General features: G+C 52.3%; 1 protein-coding gene across 1 annotated transcript in view; it reads left to right on the top strand.

Annotated features, from left to right (window-relative positions):
* Positions 1-6,361: 6,361 nt before the first annotated feature.
* IL27 (interleukin 27) overlaps positions 6,362-10,039 on the top strand; it is a 5,858-nt gene continuing 2,180 nt past the window's right edge. The window contains exons 1-3 of the mRNA XM_008050708.1: positions 6,362-6,409; positions 9,455-9,627; positions 9,711-9,809. Coding sequence (XP_008048899.1) covers positions 6,379-6,409; positions 9,455-9,627; positions 9,711-9,809 — 303 coding nt within the window. The 5' untranslated portion in view covers positions 6,362-6,378. The remainder of the gene's footprint in view (positions 6,410-9,454; positions 9,628-9,710; positions 9,810-10,039) is intronic.

Below are 10,039 nucleotides of genomic sequence, written 5' to 3' on the forward strand. Positions count from 1 at the left end.
TAGCTTCTTCTAGGGATTCCTGTGTCTTAGTTTCCAACTGATGGTTTTAAAAATATTACAAACTTAGTAACTTAAAATAACTCAGTCTTACAGCTCTGGAGTTCGAAAGTTTGAAATGGGTCTCATTAGATCAAAATCAAAATGGCGGCAGCGTTGAATTTCTTCCTGGAAGCTTTTAAGGAAAATCTCTTTCCTTGTCTTTTTACCCTCTAGAGGCAGCCTGCATTCCTTGGCTCATGGCCATCTCCAACTTTAAAGTCAGCAATAGGCCACTCGACACTTTCTCCCACCATATGTCTCTTATTCTGATTCCTTTACCTCTCTCTTCACGTATTTAAAAACTCTTGTCGGCCGGGCTCAGTGGCTCAGCCTGTAATGCTGCACTTTGCGAGGCCAAGGTGAGTGAATTGCCTGAGCCCACGGGTTCAAGACCCACCTGGGCAACTTGGCGAGACCTCATCTCTACAATAAATCAAAAATCAGCCGGGCGTGGTAGCACGTGCCTGTAGTTCCTGTTACTTGGAAGGCTGAGGTGAAAGGATTGCTGGAGCCCAGCAGGTTGAGGCTGCAGTGGCCAGGAGTGGCCACTGCACTTCAGTCTGGGTGACAGAGTGAGACTCCAACTCAAAAAAATAAACAAATAAATAAATAATAAAAATAAAAATGACTCTTCTAATATAACCAAAATGTCCCCTTTTCAGCCTGTAACAATATGAATAGTGTCCCCACCTGTTAGATGAGTCAAACCCAGGGGGCTACATGCTTTTACCAAGGTCACGCACTATGAGATGCCGGAGCTATAAGAGGAGAAGCGTAGGTCTGTCTGATCCCCAAGCCAGCTGGGACCCTGACCGATGAGCCCTCCCAAGTTGATCTTCATGTCGAGGATAAGAGGCAGAAAGAGCTGGGAGCGCGGGCCCCATTTTATAGATGGGGAAACGGAACACAGAGTGTTTGGTTGTCTTGTCCAAAAGAGCACTTCCGGGAAAGGGCAGAGAGCTGAGCTGGGACTTGGACAGAGATTTCATTCCAGGCTGGCATTTTCCCTCTGCAGCCCCGACCTCATGGGCTTCAAATTGGTCCTTCTCTGCACTCAACAGACCTGGCTTCCTACCTTCTCCTCACACCCCACGTAGCTGTCTTCTCAGGTCTGCCTTCATGTGTCACTTATGTCCAGGGAAAGATTGACCCCTCATCCTTTTCTTCTCAGCCCTCCCCAGGTGGCTGCCATGGCTATGAGAGTAGCAGGGTACACAAAGCCACCCTAGTGGGAAAAAAGAGGTAGAGCTGAGGAAGAGAAGCCTTTTTTTCTTTTTTTAAGAGTCAGAGTTACTGGGCACGGTAGCTCACACCCGTAATCCCAGCACTTTGGGAGGCTCAGGCAAGAGGATTGCCTGAGTCCAGCAGTTTGAGACGAACCTGGGCAACTTGGCAAGATCTTATCTCTACAATAAACCAAAAAATTAGCCGGGCGTGATGGCTCATGTCTATAATCCCAGCACTTTGGGATACCTAGGTGAGAGAATTGCCTGAGCCCATGGGTTTGAGACCAGCCTGAGCAACTTGGTAAGATCTCATCTCTACAATAAATAAAAAACTTAGCCAGGCATGGTGGCATATGCCTGCAATTCCAGCTACTTGGAAGGCTGAGGCAGAAGGGTCACCTGAGCCCAGCATGTTGAGACTGCGGTGACTGTGAGTGTGTCACTGCACTCCAGCCTGGATAAGAGAGTGAGACTCCAACTCAAAAAAAAAAAGAGAACAGGCCGGGCTCGGTGGCTCAGCCTATAATCCCAGTACTTTGGGAGGCCGAGGCAAGTGAATTGCCTGAGCCTGTGCGTTCGAGATCCACCTGGGAAAATTTGGCGAGACTTCGTCTCTACAATAAATCAAAAATTAGCCAGACATGGTAGCGCATGCCTGTTGTTCCGGCTACTTGGAAGGCTGAGGTGGAAAGATCACCGGAGCCCTACAGGTTGAGGCTGTGGTGACCGGGATTGTGCCACTGCACTCCAGTCTGGGTGACAGAGTGAGACTCCAACTCAAAAAAAAAAAAAAAAGAGTCAGAATCTTTCTCTGTCGCCCAGGCAGAATGCAGTGGTGGGATCATGACTCACTGCAGCCTTGAATTCCTGGGTTCAAGCAATCCTCCTGCCTCAGCCTCCTGAGTAGCTTGGACCACAGGAGTAAGCCACTGTGCCCATCCAAGAAGTCCTTTTTCTCTTGCCAGGGTCACCCTTCCAAGGTCTTTGGTCCCACGACAGAGGCCACATTTAGGAGCAGCCCTCAAGGTGGGCAGGAGGAGGCTGGACACTCAGGCCCCTTCCTGCTGCCAAGTGCACACTGCAAAATAAATCCTGATAGAGTCCAGGTCTGGGGTGGTGTGAGGTGTATGTGCATAAAGGGAGCCTGTTCCAAAAAACAGGGATAGGACTCTAGGCCTCAGCCATTGCCCGTGTTCCAGGGGAAGGGAGCTGTCCTCTCCTGGCCTCAGAGTCTCACCACCTGTGCTAGAGAGCCTCAGAGGTGAGGCCTCCATTCCACCCCAGCCTTCCTGCCTTCACCAAAAACTGTCTTGGTCTCAATGAAGGGTTAGTTCCAAGCCTTGGAGCTGACATCACAGAGTGCAGGGATTCCCCTCACTAGCCCATGCCGCAAACAGGGGACTCAAATTCCTTCTGTCCTTGATCTGCTCTGTGATCTGGAATGAGACTTCCCCTCCCTGATTCAATACTGATGTCACATCTGGGGCATCTAACTTCTGCCCCTGAGCTCAGGATTCCCAGATAAGCCCATTGGAGTGCCCCACAGGTCAGAGCTGTAGCAGGGCTTAGAAAACAACCAGAAAAGTCATGGATGTTCGTTTTCTTTTTGGTCCAGGTTTTAATTTCCCTCTGTAACAACAGTGGCAATATTCGAAGATCGCTATCACTTTTCAGTGAGGAAACTGACGTCTAGAGCAGGCCAGTGACTTACCTGAAGTCACCAGAAGGTTTAACTGCACACTGGAGTCTGGACCTCAGGCTTTCTGGTTTCTTTTATCCTCATCCCTCACCATATCACTTCCATTTCCTGCTGGCACAAGCCCAAGCCTCAGCCCGTCAGCCAAGACCCACCTGTGGAAACTAGGGGTTCAGGTAGCCAGACACTGGCCCAGACCCATGCTCCAAAAATATGGATAGAGCCTGGCCCTCTGTTTTTGTGTTTGTTTGTTTGTTTGTTTGTTTTGAGTTGGGGGTCTCGCTCTGTCACCCAGGCTGGAATGCAGTGGCATGATCATGGCTCACCATAGCTTCAACCTCCTGGACTCAGGCAATCCTTCCACCTCAGCCTCCCAAGTAGCTTGGACTTATAGGTACGTGTCCCCACACTCTGCTAATGTTTTTATTTTCTTTAAATACAGGATGTCACTATGTTGCCCAGGCTGGTCTCAAACTCCTACACTCAAGTGATCCTCCAAAGTTCTGGGACTACAGAAATGAGCCACCACATCCGGCCTCCCTCTGGGTTCCTGCCAAGGATCTACTAGATGGCAGGGCCATGCCCAGCAGCCCAGGTGCCTCCCTTCCATTCCTGTAACGCAAGGCCAGTGCCCAGCTGGAGTGGAAGGTGGCAGTGAGAACCCATGACTCAGGTTAGTCCCAGTGCTGCTCCATCCAGGCAACTTACATGTCACCAGTCATGACTGGAAACTGGGTCAGGTGCTGATGGCAGAAGGCAGATTTGTTCAACAATGATTCATTAAAAGCCTACTATTGTTAGCTTCTGGGGCCATATCACAACGAACACAACAGGCACAGATTTCCACCTTTGTGAAACACATATTCTAATGCATGGAGATAGGAAAAAAAAAGTGGACAAATGTTAGATATCTAAAATATATCAATACTAGGCAGAAAAATAATGCAGGAAGGGGATGGAAAGTGCCAGGGGCAGGTTGCATTTTTTAAGTGGGATGGTCAGGGACAGCTCCATTTGGGAAGGTGACGTTTGAGTTTTTCATTTTTTGTTTTTTTAGAGATAGGGTCTTACCATGTTGCCCAAGATGGAAGGCAGTTACTGTTCACGGGTATGATCACAGTGCATTATAACCTCAAACTCCTAGGCTCAAGTGACCCTCCCGCTTCAGTCTCCTGAGTAGCTGAGACTTCAGGCATGTACCACCATGATTGGCATGAGCAGAGATATCAAGGAGAGAGTGAGCTTTGCAGGTATCTGGAAGAAGAATATTTCAGCAAACAGAAGGAACAGCTAGTGCAAACGCCCTGAGGCAGAAGTATGCTTGGCATGTTCTAGGAACAATGAGGGTGCCAGAGTGAGTAAGATTTTTTTAAATGTATGTCCATTTGAGACAAGATTTATGATAGGAAAGGACGATCCATTCAGGGGGGAGTCAACGACAAGGGGTGTGAATACAGAGAGGACTGGGGAGAGGGAACTCCAGAGAAGGCAGCGAGAACATTCCAGGCAGAGAGAACAGCTCATGCGATGGCAAGGAAGTATGGGGTGGCTTATGGCGTTCACACAGGAGAGAATGGGGGTGAGGGGCGAGGCTAGGGTGGGGGAATCAGCTATAACCAGGTCGAGAAGGGCAGAAGAAGCAGCAAGGGCCGGGGGGTCTCTGAGAGCCCCAAGAGAAGGTTGGAGGGCCAGGAGGTTGTGGTCTGGGAGCAGGAGATGAAGTTTCAGATGTGAGAGGTCCAGCAATTCTGGGTGACGGCAGAGGGTGGGAGGGGCTGTGGAAAGAGCTGGAGGGAAGGCGCCTGTGGTCAAGAGGGCACACGGGGTGTCATGGCTTGAGGATGACAACAGGATTTGGGGATGAGCACAAGACAAGCCAGGCCTCATCATCAATCTTGGGATACATGGAACTCCTTCCCCTGCTTCCTCCTCCTCCCCCATACCATGTGGGATGCCCCAGCTGCATGGGATGTGGGGGGATGAGCTGCCACCACTGGGAGGTACTACAAGGGAAACCCATTTCGGCTTGGGAGGCTCTAGCCTAGCCTCCTCCGGAGGCCCCGTGGGGCTGCTCCTGGGACAGACACTGGTACTTCCCTGGCACTCGGTCCCGGGTGACCCTGATGTCAGTGCCCAGGCATGGCTGAGGAGGCAGGGAGTGGGAAGGGGAAGCCCCCTTGGTTTCTGTCTCACGGGCAGGGACCCAACAGGGAATCCCCGCAGGTCCTAAAAGGAAAGTGGCAGCACTGGGTCTCGGGGAAGACCAAGAAACCCCATCCTCTGCCTGAAGATGGGAAATTCAAGGTGGGGCTGAGGGCGGGGCTGTGCTGGAAGAGATGCAGCCCAGCCCTGACAGTGGTCTTTACAGAGCAGAAATACTGAGATCATTCGGGGTCCTGGCTGAGCCCTGGTCCTGTCCTCTCACAGCTCCAACCTGGACACAGGATGAACCCTGATCCTGGCCATTGACTGAGCTCTTGTCTCAGCCCAAGCCTGAGCCCTCACCTGAGTCACGGCCTCAGTCAGAGCCTTGGCCACAGACTGAATGCTGTTTCTGATCTGGAGCACTAGATCCAACCCCAAAAGGTCACAAGCAGAGCCCAGGTCACTGATAGCTCTGACCCCAATACAGACAGTTGGGCCATTGGTCCCAGAATAGGCTCTTTGTCCAGTCCTAGACCAAGGCTTGACCATGGATTATGAACGGAGCTTGAATCTTATAACTGACTCTGGTCAAAGACCTTGGCCCCAGAGGGAGCTCAGACCCTGGTCCCAGGTATCACCTTGGGCCTGGCCTTATCCAGCCCTGAGCTTAGTCACATTCTGAGCTCCAATCCAGCACTGATACTGTTAGACCAAGCCTCTGCTGGCCCCATAAAAAGGCTCATCCCAGCCACCCACTGAGCCCTGACTCCCCTTGTAAACCCCCCCTCCCCCCAGCCATCTGGTTAACCAGAAGAGTAAGGATGACTCGAAACCCCAAGTCCTCTCTGGCGGGCAATCCCCTTACCTGGTCATTCTTTTTTTGAAGGGCGGTAGGTAAACTGGTGATGGCCCTAGGATGGTGGTGGGTGACAGAGCAGAGAAGCAGGAGGGGGGTTGAATCTCTGGGACATACTGATGAATAGGGCTGGGTGGCTTACCCGTGAGCAGGGCATTGAGGGAAAGGCTGGACCCAGGAGCTTAGCAGTGGGTCTGGAGCTTGGATTAACCGAAACTCCAGCTTCCCGTCACCTCCCACCCCCTCCGGGAAGGGAAATTACATTTCCCCATTTTAGCAAGGGGTGGCGAGGAGGGAAAAGTGAGTTAATGCAAAGCTGAAAGTACAAGTAGGACGGAAAGTGAAACCGGGTGCAGCCCCCAGTATAAGACCCCCCCTACCCAGGAGATGGCTGACCAAAGAGGCTGGGCCCCGACATGGGCCAGACGGCAGGCGATCTTGGCTGGCGTGAGTGTGAGGCCAGGGCTGGGGCAGAGGGGTAGGGGGCTTGACTGAGTTTGGGCAGAGGATGGGTGAGCTTGGCTGGTGTGAATGGGAGCCAACGGCTGAGGGGCAGCAACTTGGCCAAGACTAAGGACTTGACTGGCTGAGGGATGGAATGAGGCTGGCATGGCTGGGGTGGTGACCTGGGGCAGTAAGGTAGTGGTTTGGTCCTGGGCTGGGCAGAGAATGGGACAGTTTGGCTGGCATGCATGAAGGGACAGGGACAGATGGCAGTGATTTGACCCAGGGCTGGGCAGAAGATAGGAAGTCAGAAGATAGGGAGGGTCGGACAGGTAATTTGACCAAGATCAGGACCAGGATGATAAATGAAGACTTAGAAGTGAATGGACAGGGGCCACAAAGCATAGCTAAGACTGAGACTGGGGCAGCCTCTTGGATAGGGGGGGGTCTTATACTAGAAGAGCAGTAGGAGGCGTTGGCACAAGTGGGATGCTGAGGCCAAGGGGCAGCTTCCTAACTGGGTCACGGTCTTTAGTTTGAAGTTTAGAAGGAGGTCCAATCTGCCACTGGTGGCTGAAGAACTCAGGGGCTAGAACCAGAGTTATAAGGGAGTAGGCAACATGCCAGGTAGGGGACAAGGGCTAAAGGTTCATGACAGAGCCTTCAAAGGCCAAGGTCAAGGACCCAGGATTGGCTGCAGAGGGCAGGGAAGGGTCTGGGGTTCCAGAGCTCAGGTAGGAGATGGCACATCTCAATTCTGTTTGGGTTATGTCCACTAGAGCCTGGGGTACCCACTCTGTCCCCAGTATAGGGCCAGGAAGAACCCCACTCTCCGTTAAGTCTCCGGGATATCAGAGTGGCCCCCAAGCCAGAGAACCTGAGTGTCAAAGATTTTAAGCATTGCCTACCACATCTAGAAGTCCATGAGGGAAGTGGATATTCCCAGGATAACTTCCTTAACCTTTATTTAGAAGATATTTTGAGGTGCAGAAAGCTCAAGGGTAAAAGATCAAGAATGGATAAGGAAGAGGCAGGGAGAGGAGGGGGAGCAGGGATGGACTTATGGCCAGTTTTGGTTTGTGTTTCTAGAATTGTGTAACTAGATTTCCTCTCCCTCAGAGAGAAACTGCTGAACACTGCCCTCTTCCCAGAGCCCCCACCCCGTTGCCCCTCTTTCCTCTTTTCAGGAAAACACAGGGTGGGGAGCACCCTCAGGAATCGGCCAGTCTGACTCCCCCATTTTACAGATGGGAGCCCGAGACACAGAGATAAGAGGTGGAAGGGAAGACCAGGATTGTTCAAGGGAAGACCAGGATGAGAAACAGAGCTTCTTCCTCCCCCTCCTAAACCCCCATCCCTCCCACTCCTACTCTGTGCATTTGCCCTGGGCAGGTTCCACTGCACAGTGACCCACCTGCTTTGACGGAGGCTGGATCAGTCCATCCTTCTGACTTCCTGGGAGTGAGTCTCCAGCATTGCCAGCCCACCCCCGGGGCTCTAGTGGCCAGGTCAAGCCATTAGAGCCACCTGGCTGAGTTCGAGGAATCCCTGGCAGAACAGTGTGTGCCCACTACTGGGACAGGTGGCTGCCTCCTCTGAGTTCCTGGGAGAAAGCACATGGGCTCTGTATTGAGAAAGATCTGAAATCCAGTCTTGGCTCCCCACCCTCTGGACTCTGCCTTGGGCAAGTCAACCTCATGGAGCCTCACTTTCCTCATCTGCAAAATGGGGAGAAGAGTAACATCCAGACTGCCACATGCCATTGTGCAGGTTGTTCACTGACAAAGGCACTTGGTAATCCGGGTGTGGTGTCTCATGCCTGTAATCTCAGCACTTTGGGAGGCGAGGTAAGTGGATTGCTTGAACCCAGGAGTTCGAGACCGGGCTGAGCAATATAGTGGGACCTCAACTCTACAAACAATATAAAAAATTAGCCGGGCATGGTGGCGCACACCCCTCATTCCAGCTACATGAGAGGCTGAGGAGGGAGAATTGCTTCAGCACAGGAGTTCGAGGCTGGTATAAGCTATGATTGTGCCACTGCACTCCAGCCTGGGCAACAGAGTGAGACCCTGACTAGAAAGAAAGAGAGAGAGAGAGAACGAGAGAGAGATAGAGAGAGAAGGAAATGAAAGGAAAAGAAAAAAAGTCACTTGACCAAGAAAATTTGTGGGGGGGGGCCAAGATTCGGCTTCTGGTCTACTTGCAAAAGTGGGTACTCTGTACAGAGGCATCATATGGAGGCCTCACTAGTCCCCAGTGTGTGTGTGTGTGTGTGTGTGTGTGTGTGTGTGTGTGTGTGTGTGTGTGTGTGTTGGAGTCTCATACTGTTGCCCACGCTGGAGTGCAGTGGCACATTCATTGCCACCGCAGCCTGGGCTCAGGCAATCCTTCCACCTCAGCCATCCAATTAGCTGGAACTACAGGCATGTGCTACCACATCCGGCTAATTTTTTGATTTATTGTCAAGACGAGGTCTCTCCAAGTTGCCCAGGCTGGTCTCGAACCCCTGGGCTCAGACAATCTTCTCACCTCAACCTCCCAAAGTGCTGGGATTACAGGTTTAAGCCATTGTGCCCGGCCTTAAAAACACTATGGATTGATCTGTGTATTTAATTGTTTTTTGTTTTTTTTTTTTAGTTGGAGTCTCACTCTGTCGCCCAGGCTAGAGTGTAGTGGTACTCACGGCCACTGCAGCCTCAACCTGCTGGGCTCAGATAATCCTTCCGTCTCAGCCTTCCAAGTAGCTGGCACTACAGGCATGCGCCACCACACTCAACTAATTTTTTTATTTATTGTAGAGACGAGGTCTCACCAAGTTGCCCAGGCTGGTCTCAGACCTGTGGACTCAGGCAATTCTCTCACCTCAGCCTCCCAAAGTGCTATCATGGCTTTGAGGGGGCAACACAATGATACCTGTGAAAGTGCTGGCACAGTGCTCACATACAGTGCTCCCACATGGTGCAGGCTCAGGAACCCATGCACTCCTCCTTCTCCTGAGTTATTGAGCTCTCTCCTCATCTTGCCCACCTCTCTCCATCTCTCCAGGGCTCAGCCTGTTGCTGCTGTTCTTGCTCCTGGTGCAAGCTGGTGTCTGGGGATTCCCAAGGCCCCCAGGGAGGCCCTCCCTGAGCCTGCAGGAGTTGCAGAGGGAGTTCACAGTCAGCCTGCATCTCGCCAGGAAACTGCTCTCCGAGGTTCGGGACCAGGCCCACGGCTTTGTGAGTCCCCCTAATGCAGCTGGTGCTGGGGATGGGCAGACCCCAATCCTCTCCTGCCCCCATTAATAGCCCTTGCCCCACAGGCCGAATCCCAACTGCCAGGAGTGAATCTGGACCTCCTGCCTCTGGGAGAGCAGCTCCCCAATGTCTCCCTGACCTTCCAGGCCTGGCACCACCTTTCTGTGAGTGAGGGGGCTGGTGGGGTAGGTAGGAGACTGGAGATAGGCCAGGGCTGCCATGTGGAAGGTGGAGTTGGGGATTGAGGTGGAGGTGGATTGTGGATAGAATCTGGGTGAGAGCCGGGCTCAGTGGCTCAGCCTGTAATCCCGCGCCTTTGGGAGGCTGAGGTGAGTGGATTGCCTAAGCCCGTAGGTTCGAGACCCGCCTGGGCAGGCGAGACCTCATCTCTACA

This window comes from Carlito syrichta, unplaced genomic scaffold (genome assembly GCF_000164805.1).
Source record: "Carlito syrichta isolate Samal-C Ts95f unplaced genomic scaffold, Tarsius_syrichta-2.0.1 Scaffold153593, whole genome shotgun sequence".
Lineage (NCBI taxonomy): Eukaryota > Metazoa > Chordata > Mammalia > Primates > Tarsiidae > Carlito > Carlito syrichta.